Genomic DNA, 19217 nt, shown 5'->3' on the forward strand with positions numbered 1-19217 from the left:
TACATAACTTCTTTCCATGAACTCTCCATAAACTGTTTAAAGCAAGTGTATAAAAATCCTCATTTTTAATCTCTTAGAAACTGAAAGTTAGCATCCGAGCTACTATATAGACTTTAAATCTATTTTGAATATGATAAGAAGTATACATTATTTCAGTCATGTTATGGTGTCCAAATAAATCTCTCCACATTTGCCATCATTTGATCATTGAGTTACAAAACTGTTAAAGAACAGCTCAAACAGTAAAAATACAGGCATTCAACAAAAGGAATTCCACAATAACCGTAGCCACACATTCAGTTGTGCTACAGCTCAACACCAAAAAGTTTGATATGTTTATGAAAATAGGTTGGCACATTTGAAAACCGGCTACCTGTTGACTACAGCAGGAGCCGGAAGGAGGAGGGACCCCCTCGGCCTGATGTCAAAACCGTCCTGAAAAAGTCCTCGAAAAAAGTTCACACGCCAAGCTCATGAAGAAGACACGGGTCAATAAAGCACCTTACATTCAAGAGGACCGCTACCGTTAGCGCATGCATGAGGACTACATTAAAAAAGAGTCACTTTGTGTCCGCTGCTCGGCCTGTATGAATGTTTCATCAAAGCATGCATGTAAGAGCCACAGGCTTGCAGGCAGTGCATGCTAGAACAGATTAGAGGAGAGTTAATGGCTGTGGTAAGCCGTACTGTGAGTAGCATGCTATACCATGAAATAAATCATCTGGATTTGTATGATGAAGCCAGACACAGAGGTTTGGGTGTCTCCTCATAAACAGCAGTTTTCTTCCCCCGACCGAAGCAGCTTTTTAGTTCATGAAAATAGTAGAACAGAATATCTTAACAACAGAAAATATTTTCTTAATAAACAAGCACGCAGAAAAAAAGTTTTTCTTTTTTAAATACAATTCCATGAGGAAGGAGTCACACTCTCACTATTACAGAAAATAAGTTTTGTCTAAGTCATGCTTCAACTCCACGGAGATACAGACTGGTGTGGCTAGCTATCCACACTATATTGGCTACATACACTATCAGGTCAAAAAAGGGTCCAGCTGGCTACATGCAAGGGGCTGAGATAGGAGACGAACCGCGTTATTGCTACACTTTGACGAGGAAGAATCTGGAAGTCAAGCATCACAGGGAAACAGACAGCAAACGAGACTGAAATGCAGCAGTGGCATCATGCACTTAAAGACACTGAGCGGTCGGGCTCAGGGATTCAAGAGATAACCTCATGTGCCGTTGGAGGGTTAAAATGAAGGGGCATAAACGTCCAGGTGATGATTGAAGGCAATGCCCTGTCGTATTTTGGCAAGTTTATACCGTTAACTGCCAGTTACAATTACACGTTTGGCTTCATCCACTTTAAAAACATATATCTCTCGGACAACAACGGCCCATGTAAGGTAATTCATTTAAATTGGTGTCCAATAAATCAATAAAGAAACTAAAAGGCAACAAAAAAGATGGCAACAAAGTCTTTGTGAGGAGTGGTCACTTAGGCAACAGCACTGATTTGGTTTTATACTGAGAGAAAAGGGTCAGCTTAAGTTATTAAAGGAATTTCTGGATGTGGTTGTTGCGTGTTACACTATCAATTGTGCGATCGTTTCTATATTGATGCTGATTTAGTTGTGGAAACAGTTTTGGGAGTCGCCTTGGCCTTGGATTGGTTACAGAGCAACATGGCTAAAGCCTCCTGTATCCTGTTCACGACACCCTAGTGTGCAACAACAAACAGGGCCCCTAGTGTGGAGGGAGAGTCCGATTGAGGGCCCCCTCAGACTCCAGTCCTAAAAGAAGTCCAGGCCAGAGTCCAGGCCTCCCATCAGACGATCAGTGTCTCTGCTGCCTCCCAGCGACAGTAGAAGAGTGGAGGTCGGCTCTACTTTATCATCTTGCAATAAACTTTCTGCTACTACTGTCTTGTTGCCATCCACGCTATTTCCCCACCTCCACTCTCAATTTTCTTGTTTTCCACAATCACCACGAAGACAGCATCTGTCACACCGTTGCCGTGGGGACAGTGGGCAGGTACCTGGTGGTGCTGGTGGAGGTGGTTGGTTTGCCCACGCTCAGGCTCGGGGTCCTGCTGGTAGCGTAGGTGGCCACGGTGGGGGCGGGGCTTAGCCGGGTGCAAACGCTGCCCTGGGTGAACGCGCTGGACCGGCGCTCTGCATTGCCGGACTGGTGCTGGATTTGAGACAGCCTGCTGCCTTGCCTGCGCCCTTCCAGGAAGTATGTAAGCATCTGACCTTTTCCCTTCACGCTGACCTGGCCTCGGCAGACAAAGTCGTAGTGGTCTGTAATGATACGATGGACTTCTTCTGTCACCTGAAGAAGAAAACATGGAGGGACGAGTTTCTCTGTGTTTCTCATAAAGTTTTACAGATGTCAGTTCTTCCCAATAAGAGACTCAAATAAGCTGCATTGATTTAATTTGAAATAAACTACAAAAGGTCTTGAAATTGTCATATAGCCTACCATATTCATTTTCTGAGAGAAAATTAGAAACACTCTCATGTCTGTATGTCCAATTTAAAGCTACAGCCATGAGACATTATCTTAGTTAGCATAAAGCCTGGAAACAAATGTATCGTGTTTGTACATACACAGAAATGAGTGATTTTACAGGGAGATAGGTTTTTGGACTATGTCTTGACATATAACAGTTTATCCAGCCACCCAGCTCTTCTGTCCCAGACTATACCAGGGGTTGCCAGATATGGTATGAGACAGGTCATGGATCTCTGTGCAGGCACATGGTACTAAACATGGCAAATTTACTATAACAACAATATTTCAGAAAGCAACACACATCAACTATGCCCAGAAGTTCTTTGCAAAGAAATAGCTAAACGGACGTATCCCTAAAACCACAATTTTTCTCCTTTTCTGTTTTGATGCTGTCCTTTTGAGAAGGTCTCTCTTGAAACAGATTCTAATCTGAAGTAATCTTTTTCCTGTGGGAAATAGAGAAGACTGCAGTGGACAGCTGTTCTGTACCTGTATCTTTCCTTGTACTCCAGTGCTGTCCATCCTGCTGGCTACGTTCACTGTGTTTCCCCAGATGTCATACTGAGGTCTTCTGGCTCCAATCACTCCTGCCACCACTGGTCCCACATTGATACCTGGACACATGAAAAAAAAAAATGAACACGCAAGTTTAAGATAACTTTTACTCTCAGGAAGATCCCCTAGTGTTGACAGTTCAAATGACATGACATTTGAACACTGTCAATGTTGTTTTTGAAATAAAGTAGGCATAAAACAAGGGTTGCTATGCGTATTTGTAAAGACGAAAGAGACGAAAGATGAAAAAATAAAAAACAAGACTGTTCCAAGCTCTCTCAGTGATATCAAAGTAAACTCATCTAATTTTCATCTGTTTTATCCAAAATGCCTTTCTGGGTTATTTTGTCAATAAAAACAGACTATATTGAGCCATGGGTTGCTTCTTCAAAGCCTAGCATGAGGAGCAGATGAAGCTTTCAGTGACAAAAGTGATAACACATTTGTGTATTGTGTAAAATGTATGCACGCCCAGAAAATCATCTATTATATTTTCTTTTTGGTATCAATCCTATTGATGCTCAAAACAAGACTTAGAATCGGAAGTACTGATATCAATGTATCGATCAGCCCACTCCTACTGTATCTCCATGGCAGCTGCTGGTATTCTATGCCTGTCTTTAGTATTGAAAATAAATGAGTTTCATCTGTGTAACAACATGTCATTGCAAATCAATGACATGCTTAATTCTTACAGCCACAGTTCTACAGGTTTAAGAGAGCAGCATGGCACATGCAGACAAAGTGAAACCAGGCCAAACTTTGTTTATCTGCACTTACTGGAAATCCAGCATTACGCAGATTATCAAAAATTGCGTTTTTGCAACATGGGTTTAGCCAAAAACACAAACACATGCAGTTTTTTGCACATGGAGCCCCACAGTCTGCAGACAGGATGGCACTGTGTACACCAGGCTACGCTGGGATTAAACAAGGGCTCCTGTTGCAGGCTCCCCACAGGATACCCAACACAATGGAACCCAGAACTTCAGCGCTCGCTGTGACGAGCTTCCTGGAGGGAACGCTCTCCCAGTGATGCATTTCCTCCCAAACTTACCAGCAATGAGCGTCGGTGTTGTCCTATGCAATAGGTCAGAAGCTCCGACGCAAATGTTTATATAGATCAGCATGTGTGAGTGTTTATGTATGTGCATGTGTGTGTGTTTTCACTCACCTACTCTCAGGACAAAGTCGTTGTAAGACTGGTAGTTGATGGCATCCAGGACGTCAAACATATCAATGGCAAAATCTGACACTGTGCATAAATGTGAGGTGATGGACTTCTTTGCCTGTGAATCAGAAAAAACACAGATATAAGGAAAACACAGATAAATGCACAACAAGCATGCTTAAATCCCAGTTATGAAGTGATATTACCCTTCATTTCTGTTTCCCTGATGTGATTTTACACAATATCATCTACGATCGCCAGAAAAACACACACCAGGGTTTTTACTCAAAGTCAAACCACCTTTGTGACTGTTAAGTTTGAGTGAAGTTTTGCAGGAGTTGCAGAAAGGGCTCTTTTGTTTGTCAGCTTTGCAGGATATAAAGAAACTTTATGAATGCAGAATATGCTGACGCCACAGATGCCGTTAATCCTTCGCAGAGGATTTGTGGAGAGAAACATGACAGCGTTCTAAAAATCAACGCCCAGCAAATAGCTACCTGCAAATATTATGCCTCTCAAAGCTGCAGTGTGCCTTCTGAACGGTTTCAAAAAGTGCTAATACCCTGCAAACACACACAAAAAACTCACACAGGATCAAATATAGCTACTGCATGTGTACCTTGGAGGCAGTTGTAGGAACCAGCCCTACAGCAGCCATGTATGTACTGCCAATAGTCTTGATTTTTTCAATATCCCTGTAGCAGTCTTTGTCCATCAGCTGGAGGGGGGAAAAAAGAAAAAAAAAAGGGGATAAAAACAGAAGGAAAGCATTACTACAATTACAAAATTCAAATCAAACCGGAGTAAATTGTAAGTTTCGGTTCCTTTATATTATAAGTTGGCAAACAAACCCAAATGCAATATAAATGGACTATTTTAGCCTGTTTGAGTAAATTGATGCTTTATGTTGTTGATGATAGATTCAAGCAGGCCAGAAGTCATCTGTAAGTAATTCCTTATTTTGAAAAACATTTCCAACTGCAACCATTGCTTATTATATTGCATCAATAAACACAGTGTCTTTTAAACCCATGGCCACAATGTCATCTTTGAAAAGGACGGAGGTCATATTGCACCAGCGTCAGCTTCCCCCAAAATTCTCCAAAGGCAGAGCAAGCAGACATGAAAACTGCCAAAAAATAAATATTTATATATATATAAATATATATAAAAACTAAAGATTTACGATGCAACTAAGAATTTACTCACCTCATCAAAGTCAGCAATGATCTCATTGAGCAGCCTGAGGCACTCGACGCCCATGTTGTTCCCGTCCAGCTCAATGTAGAAGTCGTTGAAGTTGGCGATGGAGGCGAACAGCACTCCAACCTGAGCGTAGGACTGGTAGTACAGGTCCTGGAGGGGAGAGAAGTTTAATCAAAACTGGTTCGACCAAACTGGACTGCACTACTGCGGGACTCACAAGCCATTAAAGGGTCTCATATATTTTTTGGTCAAGTTCTGAGATATCTGTCTTTGAAATTTCTGCCTTCATGCCAAGACAATGGAGGTGAATAGTCACTCTGTTAATCTACAGACCTCACTGAGAACAGTTTTCATTTGAACTATACTTTCCACTGAGGAAATAGTCCCCTTAAAAAAAGGATAACACTGTGTTCTGTGGATAATCCAGCATAACAGGGAAACTGTTTATGAAAGGATGTATTGCTGTTCAATTTCTTTATTTTTATTGTGAGCATCACAAATACAGTTTATTTACTTTAATTGTACTATTGGAGTCAGTGTTTGAACAGTTCTTAGCCCATATGATTTTTGCCCATGTTAGCACTTATATACCTTATTAAGCACTACTGACTCCTGCTGAAAACCTCCAAGTGACATTTAATTTACTTTCACTGAAACAAGACCAGAACATTATGCCTTGCCTTCAGAGGCAGTCTTTCACGTTGTAATTTTTCTTTAGGACGATTAATAATGTAATGTAGTTTCCATTAGTTTAATTACCAGCCCCGACAGCAACGTGGTATCGTTTTCACCTTGTGAATCTGTGTGTGTGTGTGTATCATCATGACAAAATGTGGTCCTGGAGATACCCGTTGTAGCAAGAAGTACCACAGGAGCACTTTTGAGTACTTTACCGTGTGTTATATTTCTGTCTGTCTGTCTGTGGACAGATTTTGTCACCACAATAGCATCACAATCGTGCAAGATGCAGTCACCAAACTTTACAGGTGTGCAATTGGAGGATCAGCAGTTCGATCCGTAGCTCCTCCTGTTTGCATGTCAAAGTCTTGGGTGAGATTCTAGCCCCAAAAATAAGCGAGAGCCGTGCTATTGGTGTGTGAGTGAGTGTGTATGAGTATATGATGAGATCCTGATGGGCAGGTGGCACTTTGTATGGCAGCCTCTGCCATCGGTGTTTGAATGTGTGTGTGAATGGGAGAATTTTGGCATGTAATGTACAGAGCTTTGAGTGGCCAAAAACTATAAAGGCGCAATTAAGACCAAAATAAAGGTTGTATGACTTCATATTGTGCAACCAAGTTCCAACTGTGACACAGTAAAGTCCTTGATAAATTCACATTATTTAAGATTCAAGAGAGCTTCTTTGTCATGTTGTTTCTGACAGCAAAATTGCAGTTGTATTACCAATGAAGTGCCAAGTCATTCGGAAATACATAACAAGCACATAAAACAACCAAAGACAACCTCTTGGGTTGCAGTTCACATACTGACTGAGGTTGTGTTTGTGAAGGGAAAAGAAAACCGGGATGCTTGCAAGTTGTTTCCAATGCTACAAAACAATCTTTCAATCGTCATGTTGGAGCGTTGAAACTTTGAACATCCAGGCAGAAGAGTCCCACTGCGCTGTGTTATGAATACAGTGTACGGGTGAACTTTAGCCCAGAGGAAAGAGAGGAAGCCTTTCTATACACTGTAGCTGCGAGGGGTCACCAATGTGCCGGGAACATACTTCCTGACTTCCTGCCCCTAGCGTTTACTAGTCTCAGCCTCAGATGATCCCTGCACCGTCTGATGCACAGCCCACTGATTGTTAAACAATAAGAACTTATTTCTTTTTATTATTTTTAGCAAATCCCATGACCAGACCAAAATAAACAATGAACTTAAACTACTTACCAATATAGTCTGTGTGGCCAAAGCCTTTATGGCTTATGCCTCTGTGCTAAAGAGCTCCACTGTCGTTCAAAGAGCTGTTCAAAATAAATGATTAAACTGTTGATACTGGGTTACATATTCTTTTAGAATGATTACTGTGTCCATTGTAGTTTATTCCTCTCATCTCGTCAGCGTTAATATGGAAACATGTCTCTGGACATACTCAGTTACGTCTGTTAAAGGTATAAAAGGTAGTTCTGGAGATGTTTTCAAAATAAACTACAATGACCATGTTCATTGCAATAAAGGAAGATGTCACCCAGTGCATAAAGTATTGATCTTTTTGGGGTTTTTGAATAATAAGGGACTCATAGGACTCAGATGCACATGTTGTTATAATCTGTGGCTCCGCGGGAGTCTCAGTCAGTTGTGAGAAAAAAACTGTTGATGATGTCATTGTGATGTCATCAGGGTTATTTTAGTATGGGATTGTAGACTTTAAATTTTAAACAGAAGAGTAACAAACATAAGGGCATGGAGTTTGAAGAACATGGACATTTACCAGGCAAAGGTGGTGTGGTAAAAATAAACTGTCTAGTTTTATGGGAACTGAAGCATCCTGTATTTTTGGAGCCTGACCCATATCAGAGACTGGATATGTTCTTGCAGTTCTTGAGCTCATTATGCATTTTTTTTAATATGCTAAAAAGGATCAATTATGGCTTGCAACATCAAAGCTGTGTCCTAACAGTTCTCTTCTGTTTACACAAAATATACAAAGTATTACAATTACACAGTCTGCATGCTAATGAACGTAACCTTCATGGTAAAAAGGTAAAAGCAGACTTCAGAATATAAACCATAGAAGATAAGGAAGAAATTAAAGGAAACCCTGCATATTTTAACTTTTAACATTAGAATGTGAGTTTGCTTCCACTTTGTTACGTTTGATATTCATTTGAAAATGTTTCTTGACAGGAATTATCTATCTATTTATTATTATTTTATTACTGGTTATGGGCCATCAGCTCCATACTTAATGTTTCAGTTCATGTAGTATATATATTCATGACGTTTGCATCATAACAAATATGGACACATTTTAGTGTTTACCTACCAAGCTTGTCCGCTTGAGGGGCTATGAATTTCCTGAAAGGATGTATGTTTTCATCACTTCCCGAGAAAAGGAGGAGGGGGCCGAGGAAGGAACAGAGATCAGTGGAGGGGATGTTCATCAATCAATGGACGCAGACACACAGGGCTGTCAGATCACACTTCCACTTCAACACCGCAACACATGGTAACGTGAAGTAGTGCCATTGTCCTAAGCAGCTGGGATATTTTCCCACATCAAGACCCCAACACTTGTAGGGCATTTCTTTGGGATATGGAAAGTCTATAACCTGTAACCTGCTCCAGTTTTAATCAGCAAAATATCTACTTATCCTTTTGCATCATTACCTAAAAGACCTGAACCATAAAGCTCATTAGATGTTAATATTAGATTTCTTACAAGCCAATAAGCACATATTTAGTGATTGATGGGCTAAAAGACCTCTTGATGTGCGGGTCAAAGTGCTAACGGCTACATTTAGTTTAGTTTAGTTTAGTTTAAACATCAGGGCCTCTAGTTTTACTGCGATTTGATCTGGCAGTATAAGTTGGCTTTAAAACCAGCGGCTGTATTTGCAAAACCAACGGTAATGAGACTGAAAAGGTGGGACTAATTAGAAATAATGATCTACATGGGTTGTCCCTGTAACAGCCATGTCAGCTGCTGATATACTCATGCATGTGATTACTGTTTGCAGAACTTTATCATCCCTAAAATCCAGACTAACTAAATATTTAGCTGCAGCTGCTGATAGAAGTCTGAGGAGAAACACTCGTTCCATCTCTTTTCACCAAGAGGATGATTTCACCAAGGTTTAGTGTTTGACAGTGAGTTTAACATACTTGGATTCTAGTATGTAATTTCTGACATCATTATTATCAAATGTTACAATATTGCTATAATATTCCACTGTCATCAGGATTACATTTTTAAATGTGTCCATATTTATTTGAGTTATTTTTATAAACGATCATACAGTAACATAAAATCAGTTGTAGCTACTTATATTATATTAAATATTATTATATTTTACATATAATTTGTATTAGTTTATTGCTGTGAAATCAAAAGCCCTAAAGTACACATAACTGTTGAAACAACAGAGGTAGTCTGAATGTTTCAATGTGTAGTTAGGGCTTGCTTCAAATTGAAATATTGTGATTTTAATGCTGAAACAGCATTAATACTGTAGGTAACCTAAAGCAGTGTTTCCATTGTGGAGCCAGGATCTCCCAATGGGTCATAAGATGAGTTTAATGGGTCATGAGATAAGTAGTAGTAAAATTGATTTCAAAATAAATTTAGTTTTCAGACTTTTCCCTGCTCGCATCAGGACATCGCTTCAATCACCGATCTTGATGTTCGAAGAATATTCAATCAAATTTGGCCCCAGCTTTAACCTGGAAGTATTTTTAGAACTGTAGATCACCGAAACTTGCACCTCCTGGGTGTATCAGGAAAACACTGGAAAGTATTTGCTGGTTTCGGGGGCCTTAACGGTCTTTAAACTGATGATCCATGTTGGACGGGCCTGGGCCTGTCTGTGGACTCTCACCATGTTCCTGGGGTTTGACATGAGGAAGTGCTGAGCCACATGAGCCGGCAGCAAGTTGAACAGGATCCTCTTGTTGTCCAGCTTCACCTTCTCCATGTCGCCTCTGTCCTCCTCCGCCTGGATCAGCAATTAACACAAAACACATCAGAGAAGGATGGCTGAGTCCTGACAGAGTGACAAGGATACAGATCCAAAGTGAAACTGACGACCTATTGTCCAAATACAATGGACATGTATTGTCGCACAGCTCAGAGGCAGATGCAATTGCTTATCCTTATCACTAGAGGGAGATAATGATTTGCAAACAAGACAAATGTTCACTGTCATTCTTAAAATAGAAACATTCACACTGCCATGTTCCACACAAGACTGTGCATGCAAACAAACAAACATTCAATTCAAACATTGAATCTCGAAACCTTTGTTTTAAAAAGCTGACAGCACAGTGACAAAAATTCAACCGTTTCATCACAAAACATCGTGGTTCTCTCGTGTCTGTATCCCCTTTGTTTTGGTGAATTTCTTTGGTTTCATTTTCTTGTATTAAATACGATAGAGCTAGGTGAATATACAAATCAAAAAATCTAAGTAAATGAAATCATGAAAATAAAATAGAAGAACCATCAAAACATTGCACACATAATGACATAATCAGTTCCTAATTATGAAAATGTTCACCCAGTGAGGAGAATCAGTGGGTTCATAGTATGGTTACAATTATAACATTCATAATAATCTGCACACCAACTGCATACTTATATGTACACATACTCATAAGGTCTAAATTAATACTGTGATGACTAAAGAAAAAAAACTTTATTTTGGTTGAGATTTTTGTCTGTATCTTGAAACAAAAAACAAAAAACAAAATAATAATTACATTAAGTTGTAAGCTGTAGACAGGAAGAGCTGAATATCAAACCAACAACCCTACAATTAACAGCCAACCTGCCCTACGACCTGAGCTACCGCCATCCTCTAATTATTTATACGAACCATCCATCCATCCATTTCCATGCACACATTCAAAGCCCTGTGCATACATGAGCAGCAACAGGTGTGCTACATGTTCAAACAAACATACCTGAGTTGCCCAGAGATAGTCGAGTCGCAGTTTCAGGTCCAGCTGTCTTGAATGCAGAGCAAGAGCTCCAGAAAACAGCAAGGCAGCCAACACAGGATCATAACCCCGTGTGTGGAGAAACCCTCCTCTGAAAGACACACACAGAGAAACAAAATGGGTTGTTTGCTTCCTTAAATTCCCTTATAGGAAATAAATAAATAAAACAAGAAGAGAAGAAAAAATATAAATACGCTATATTAACAAAATTGGACCACAAACACAAATCTTTTCTATATCAAACTACACATCATGTGCAGCTCATTCCTACCCCACGGCTTGGCGATAGCCGCTGGTCTCCATGACGACGGTGTAGGTGACAGAGAGGAGGAGGAGCAGGAGGATCTTGGGGACCGAGGAGACTCGGAGGTAGGGGACAAGAGTGAGGGTGCCGGCCACGCAGGACAGCAGGGCGTACGCCATGCTGGTACAAGCTTTGTCGGCCGCCGTGCTGTTGTCGTCTGCAGGGACGTCCTCAACCAAGAGGCTGGAGTTTGTCCCAACTCTGCCCCAAGGAACACATCCCACCTGGGGGACGAGATGACAAGGATGCAGGTTACATAAGAGAACAACCCTATATATATATACAGTACCAGTCACACCTTCTCATTCAACTACTTTGAAGAATCTAAAATATAAAACATATTCTGGTTTGTTGAGCATTTGTTTGTTTACCACATAATTCCATATGTGTTCCTTCATAGTTTGGATGTCTTCAATATTAATCTACAATGTAGAAAAAAAAAAAAATATATATATAAAGAAAAACCATTGAATGAGAAGGTGTGTCCAAACTTTTGACTGGTACTGTATATATATATATAATATCAGACTGATACTATATATATATATATATATATATATATATAAACTTTAATCAGTCTGACATTATTTATAATGATGCAATTAACTGATACAGATGCATAGTACTGTATGTTATGCTTAAGAGGTGGATTTAATGTATTCATAATAATGAAAAAAAGTGTCCTAACTGAAACTGGGAGGGCTTTGTGCAGAAACATAAGCAAAACATTTATTAATTGATTACTAATTAACTTTTTATAACATTGATTATGTTAAAAGACTAAAAAAACAATATAACGTAGGTTATGTCACATACTATTGGTTCGAAAAAATAAGAACTGGAGGGGTCACTTTGGGCTCTGAGTATCATCAGAATTGTGATGACAATTCTCACTATTTTCTCTATTTTTACAAACCAAACAATGAATCAATTAATGGGGAAAATAATCAGCAGATTTATCTATGATGAAAAGAATCATTACTTTTTTAGAAAATAAGTTCCACCTCACTTGGCTACGACAGAAAAAAATCCTGCTTTTACATGAATGCATGAGTAATATTAATCAAATTATATAATCTATCCTACAATAGTTCAACAGTGATGGGGGACATTGTTCTGCATCAAGTAGCTGGGCTATAGGCCCACAGAGCTGCTAGCCTGGCATGAATTTCTTTGGGTTTTTGACCGTTTCTTTAAAAAAACAAGCTGTTTTAGGCATCTCTTCAGCCTCAGGTTCATCTTTGACATTTTGTTGGCTTGCAATGATTAGATTAACCGATAAGGAAAATTATAAAAAGGCTTTGGGGCAATTTCTTCACTACATCCTTTGCTTTGTACTTCATGTATTTTTACACCTACAGTAGTTGCACACCCACACACAGACACACATCAGAGCCTGACCGAGTTCTGGGGCTCACGCTGACACCAACCAATTTGCATTTTAAATATTTTTAATGGGTATTTTACACTTGAACAATACATGTTTTATTCTTCTGAGACTCTGCAGCACCATCTGCTCGGCTGTGACTCTGCCAACTCATGTACTGCAGAGACTTGAAATGACGGCACTGTTTCAAACTCCAAAGCTTTGTTCTGCATTATGTACTAAATTGTTGTATTACTATTATTTTCATACAGGCCTTTAAGCCATTGTATCGTTGACATCAATATTTTTAACCTCTGTCTTTGGCATTTATGAGCAATTAATGAATTATTTGTAACTCATTTACATGCACACTAATATCCAAGCTTTCGTGTTGTTCTGGTTTAGATCATATTAAGGATACTACATTTACCTGTTTTTTCATATCCCTGCATGCATGTTTCTAATGGGTTTCTGATCATATACAATGGTGCAGACATGTCTTTGATTGAGATCAATATAAGCTAATCACATCAATAAATAAGGTAATAAATGCTTTATTATGAACTATGAATAGTTGTAAAACAGCATTAACCAGTGTTTTTAAAAATCAATCAATCATGCTTTTTTTTAGTTTAAGTATATTTTAATCTGACACAAAAAAGGCCCTGACCTAAGGTCAACATAGAAACCTTTTCTAGAGCTTTCGACTGTATCTTATGGTCTTTCTCAGTGACTTGCATTTGACATGATATTACTGAGGGCACATAAGGACAACTGAGCAAACGTCATCCACTGAGGAAGACCGTGAGATGCGCTTGAAAGCCACAGAAAAGGTAATACTAACTATGGTAAAGGTCAGTAATGAACTTTCACACTCTGTCTTGTCACTGTAGAGTGCATCAATTGATTTTGTATGATGTTGTACTTCACAAATAATCTTGAATTTAACTGATAATTATACAGTACACATAAAAACTACAATCTTACCACACAGGCCTGGGTAACAGAGTAGGTGAGCAGAACGAGGAAGACACACAGCACTGTTCTGATCTGGATGGTGAGGCAGCCCGGTTGGCACTAAAACCAGAGGAAAGAGTAGGGGAGGTGGGAAAATGGAACCAGTCAGTAAATGAAGCACCTGTTTATCTGCCTAAATAGCATTTTTGACGCATCATTAGCCGGGAGTGGAAATGAAATGAGCGCATTTTGTGGTGTGGCTCATTATGTGCAGGCCCATTAGAGGAGACGCTTAAATGATATGATGACAGCTCAATGTAGCATGATACCACAGAGTCATACAGAGAGTATGAACCTGATGTCAAAGCATTCAGAAGACATCACAGTCACTGGCAAGTATACAATGGTGGAAGAAGTGAGAAGTAAGAAGGAAGAAGAAGGAAGAAGAAGGAAGAAGTTGACTTAAGTAAAGGTAGCAATACCACAGCATAGAAATACTCATCACTTATAAGTCAAGTTTTTTATGTGCTTCTGTACTTATTTATTATTTTCATTAAAAGTAAAAGTTGTCATTGTGCGTAATGGCTAAATTCATAATAAAATATCTAATATGATTATAAATATTGAAGCATTTATGTGTAGATCACTTTAATTGCAGCTGGTAAAATAAATGCTAACTTTATTACTGCTATTCTATTACTACTTTACATACTGCTGGATATGTTATCTACAATAATACATCATAATATATAGATTATATATAAATAATTTACTAAATTAAATATATTTCATTCAGTGTTGCATTAGGGCAACACTAATCTGGACTCAAAAGACTACTTACTACATTTTCCAGGGCTTTTAACCGTGCACTTTTGAGTTTAAAATAATTTGTCACATAAAGTCTTTCATAGACTTCACATAGACTCTTCTCACATAGACACATAGAGTCTAAATGGTTTCTTTACAGAATGTAGTGCAAAGACGATTAGTTTAATGAATTTAATTTTCAATTAATTTATTAGTCGGGGTTATATACGAAATACGAAAATTGCAAAACTAATTGTTTAATTCATTCACCAAGCAAAAATGCAAAACATTTACTAATTCTAGCTTCTATATTGTGAGTAGATTTAGTCTGTTGGAAAAATTGTAGACACATTAATTGCTAAAGGTAATTAACTATAGCTGCAGCCACAGGGTAATGTTATCTTCCTGGTTGGAGCTACAATACTCATATATGTGTGAGTAAGCTACATTTTTAGCAACGTGTCAACATCCACTACCGATGCACTGACTGGCATCTTCGTTGTCAATGCATGAGTTTATTTTATCTCACATATAACAGCATTACTCTATCTGCTGAGGAGACTGAGGTCTTTTGGAGTGCAGGGAGCACTCCTGAAGACCTTTTTCAACTCCGTGGTGGCATCAGCCATCTTTTATGCAGTGGTCTGCTGGAGCAGCAGCATCTCAGCAGCAGACAAGAAGAGACTGGACAAGCTTGTCAGGAAGGCCAGCAGTGTGCTGGGGTGTCCATTGAATACGGTGGAGGTGGTGGGAGACAGGAGGATGATGGCCAAGCTGTCATCCCTGATGAACAACACCTCCCACCCCATGCGGGACACCCTGGCAGCTCTGTACAGCTCCTTCAGCCACCGGCTGCTTCACCCCCGGTGTGTGAAGGAGAGGTACCGCAGGTCCTTCCTTCCAGCTGCTGTCAGGCTGCACAACCAACTCTGCTCCCAGCAGACCACATGACCACATGACAATAATAACATGACAATAAAAACCTGTGCAATACATTACACATTACACTGTGCAATAATAGTTAAAAAAGTTAAAAATAGTTAAAATAGTTGTTGTTTTTTTCTCTGTCTGTAAATATAATATTTCAGTTATTGTTGTTTTTTCTACTGTTTTTTTTATTGCTTATTTATAATACTTGTTTTATTTTATTTTTATTTTTCATTTTTTATTTTTTATTTTTAGCTTGTCTTCTTCTACTATGTCTCTTGTGTGCACTTTACTCTACGCTGTTGTAAGTCTGCAAATTTCCCCGCTGCGGGACTAATAAAGGATTATCTTATCTTATCTTATCTTATCTTATCTTATTAACCATTCAGAGCATCTGTTTTGCCACTCAGCTATGTGAAAAAGAATCATCAAAGAGTTATGTTTCTGAGCGGCGTCCTGTAGGAGGAGGTCTGGGAGTCTTACCTGAACACTGGTGAGATGCAGGTACATGACACAGGCCACGTGGAAACACACACACAGCACCAGCAGCAATAGCACCAGCATCCCCCTGAGAGAGGAGAGGAGAGACCAGCGTGAGAAGGGCTTTTCCAATTTTCCACTGACTGCAGTGAAAACACCTTCCTTGTATTATTGTCTCACTACACCCTAGCAAGATCGATCCAATTACGCTACAGGAATTGAGAAACTGCAAATGTGGAGTGTGTGTGTGTGTGTGTGTGTGTGTGTGTGTATGTGTGTGTGTGCGTTTGTGTGTACGTACTGTGGGATCATTAGCAAATAGATAAGGCCAAACAGAGCAGCGAGGATCAGAGAGAGAACCACCGCACTGATGAAATGGTCGTCGTACACCTGGTGGTACTAAAGGACAAAAGGGGGAGAAAATGTCAACATAAGAAGCATGACCCATCATCCATCCAGTCAGATGTTTATCTAGGTCTAGGTAAGAGCAGGAGCAAAAATCATTTTCCATGATGAAGTGTGTCATTGAGACCAATTTTTTTCAGATTTAGAGTGTAGTTGTGCTCTCCAGAGCATGAGGGGTCTTTTGGAAGACAGTTTTCAACTACCATCAGGAGTCGGATCAAACAATGAGCTCTTGTGACACTTCAATTTCGGAAGTGTGCATGTAGGCTCCTCTGCAAAACACACACACGTACAGTTAGACATTCCACCCTTGTGTGTGTAGACCTGCAGATACATTTACATGAATCTTCAGGGAAACATCAATCAAACCTGAGCTATAGTAGTTAATACTATTTTCTTCCATCTTCTGTGACCAAGGTACCACAGAGTTGAACGTTGAACACCAAATACCCTAAGTTCAATACTGGCATTAATCATTTTAACAGCGCCAGCTTCACTGTAGGGGAAAATGGAATGGAAGTTAATTTTGTGCATCTCTGTTTTTTTCCCCATCAAAATAATGTAGCTCAACTCTTTAATTGGACAGACGGTTTGATAAAAATGTGGATACCACGTTAGCAAATTTATACTGTAAGCCTTATTGCCTCATTAAAACTTCACTTACTTGATTTTATGTTCAACCTCACACAAACTATGCAAGCCTTTGTGTTTGGTGTGACAGAAAGATTATATGTTTTTGGATACAAAAACAGTTAAGAATGTCCAGAATGCCCCTTACCTTCTCCCTCAGGAGGAGCTTAGACAAACCATAAAGGAAGTTCATTTGACCTGCTTGTATCCATGATATTAGCCTCCTGGTTGGTACCCAAAGCTCCTGAATCACAGGAAATACCTGGAGCGTAGATGAAGCTTCAACCTTACACTCAGCCTCAAGCTAACCCACCAGGGAGAGCTTATTCACCCTGCCGTTCTCACGCTCCATCTAACTCAGTAAACAAGACCTGAAGATATAAGTGGTGGCAGAAACTCACTTATGAGAAGCAGCTAACCAAAAGGACAGCAGGATGGGAACTCTCCAGTCCTCAATCAACTGTCATCATCTCATAGTACGCAAAACTGAAAATATAATGTTAACATATACCATGATTGTTTTAAACGTTCTTAGATTTCACGGCAGTTAATCCAGTCATTGGTTGTCAAAATGTTTTCAACCAAAGAGTTGTGGCAACCGACCAAACAACTGACCTAAGACTGACCTTCCTCTGGCCATTAGAAGGGAAAATGAGAAATGATTAAGTCAGCAGGACCAAGCACGTGTTGTGCTAGAGCAAACATGACATTAGGGTTATTGTTTTTATCTTGTATAAGTTCAGATCTCACCACACGGCAGAGCCCTAGAGGTTATTCTTTATTTGTGCATGAAATGGAAGCTTTTATCGCAGCAAATTACATTTAATGAATCTAGATAATCATTTGGATATGAAATAATCTAACTTTACCACCAGATCTAGAAATAGGATGTGCGGTTTGATCTATATTTCTGGGACAACGAACGTGTCCTGAACTATGAAAGATGCTTTTTATCATAGTTGCGTGAGAGCAAATAAACACTAACTTCAGTCTTCAGTCTGAAATCTGTTAAAAATGTTGTCTTTACAGTGTAGGGATTTAATTCTTCTGCTACCAGTTTGAGCGTCTAGATTACACACAAACAAAGACATACTGACACACACACACACACACACACACACACACACACACACACACACACACACACACACACACACACACACACACACACACACACACAAACCCATCCCTCTTCTGTGTCTCCTTTATAGCTCTACCCACGCACACACAGGAGAAAGATATCACGTGTGCCGCTCAGACGTTCCCAAATCATTATCTGCACCCCCTCCTGAGAAGGTGGGTGGATTCCTCATACACACACACACAAACACATACACACACGTACATACATCACAGACAACAGGCGTGGGAGGGAGGGAGAAAGGGGAGAAATTAGAAATTAGAGACCGTGTAGGGTGTTTGTGAGAGAACAAGGGGGGGGGTGCAGTCACGAAGCAGGTTACATTATGTGTGATGAGGAAAGTATATATTTGTTACATTTTGTAAACATGAATCCAAGTTGCTGGCATCCCTGCAGATGTGTGTGTGTGTGTGTGTGTGTGTGTGTTTGTGTCCTCACCCTGCGCTCCTTGTCTCTGCTCCTGTAGAACAGGGTGATGTAGTTGAGGTCTGTGGTCTCGGACTCAGTCTGCCGCGCCTCGATGAGCCGCCCAATGTAGCGGTTGACTCGTGTTCCCGGGGAGTGCTGCACAGCCGTGGCTGAGAAGGACGTCCGGCTCCTCATCTTCTCTGACGCAGTCCGCAGGGCCCTCCGCTGTCAGACACCAAGAAGACAACACAATAAGTCTCTGCAGAGGCGAAAGCCTGTCTGATGTGTTAAAGTTGACCGGTGATGTGAGGCATACCAATGCAGAGTGTTGTGAGGTCAGCATTTTAACACTGTAAGATTTTTTCCATAACTTTACAGACATCTTAGGAAAACAGATGAAAAGCCGGCAGCCATGCTGGCCCGCCCTGTGAGGCTACAATGTGCGATATACACCAACAAACTAAATAGTTTCATCACATATGGACAGAATACGTTAAACCTCCTATCCATAAGTGGGTTTAAAATATGACAAGTTTGTCTTTTGAGGGTTAGGGCTTAAAAAAACGAACAGCAGCAGGTAGCTATACAAATACACTCATAGAAACATATGTACACACACATATATATATATATATGTAGAGAGAGAAAGAGAGAGAGAGAAATATAGAAATATAATAAT

At 39.8% G+C, this 19217-nt stretch overlaps 1 protein-coding gene across 1 annotated transcript in view; it reads right to left on the bottom strand.

The window, feature by feature from the left end:
* Positions 1 to 2004: 2004 nt before the first annotated feature.
* LOC129094658 (adenylate cyclase type 1-like) overlaps positions 2005 to 19217 on the bottom strand; it is a 44741-nt gene continuing 27528 nt past the window's right edge. Inside the window, exons 9-20 of the mRNA XM_054602918.1 lie at positions 18569 to 18763; positions 16256 to 16353; positions 15958 to 16042; positions 13771 to 13860; positions 11385 to 11641; positions 11078 to 11204; positions 9994 to 10110; positions 5453 to 5599; positions 4863 to 4961; positions 4247 to 4361; positions 3007 to 3131; positions 2005 to 2334 (exon numbers count right to left, since the gene is read on the bottom strand). Of these exons, the coding sequence (XP_054458893.1) occupies positions 2005 to 2334; positions 3007 to 3131; positions 4247 to 4361; positions 4863 to 4961; positions 5453 to 5599; positions 9994 to 10110; positions 11078 to 11204; positions 11385 to 11641; positions 13771 to 13860; positions 15958 to 16042; positions 16256 to 16353; positions 18569 to 18763 (1785 nt within the window). The remainder of the gene's footprint in view (positions 2335 to 3006; positions 3132 to 4246; positions 4362 to 4862; positions 4962 to 5452; positions 5600 to 9993; positions 10111 to 11077; positions 11205 to 11384; positions 11642 to 13770; positions 13861 to 15957; positions 16043 to 16255; positions 16354 to 18568; positions 18764 to 19217) is intronic.

The sequence above is a fragment of the Anoplopoma fimbria genome, chromosome 8, assembly GCF_027596085.1.
Source record: "Anoplopoma fimbria isolate UVic2021 breed Golden Eagle Sablefish chromosome 8, Afim_UVic_2022, whole genome shotgun sequence".
NCBI lineage: Eukaryota > Metazoa > Chordata > Actinopteri > Perciformes > Anoplopomatidae > Anoplopoma > Anoplopoma fimbria.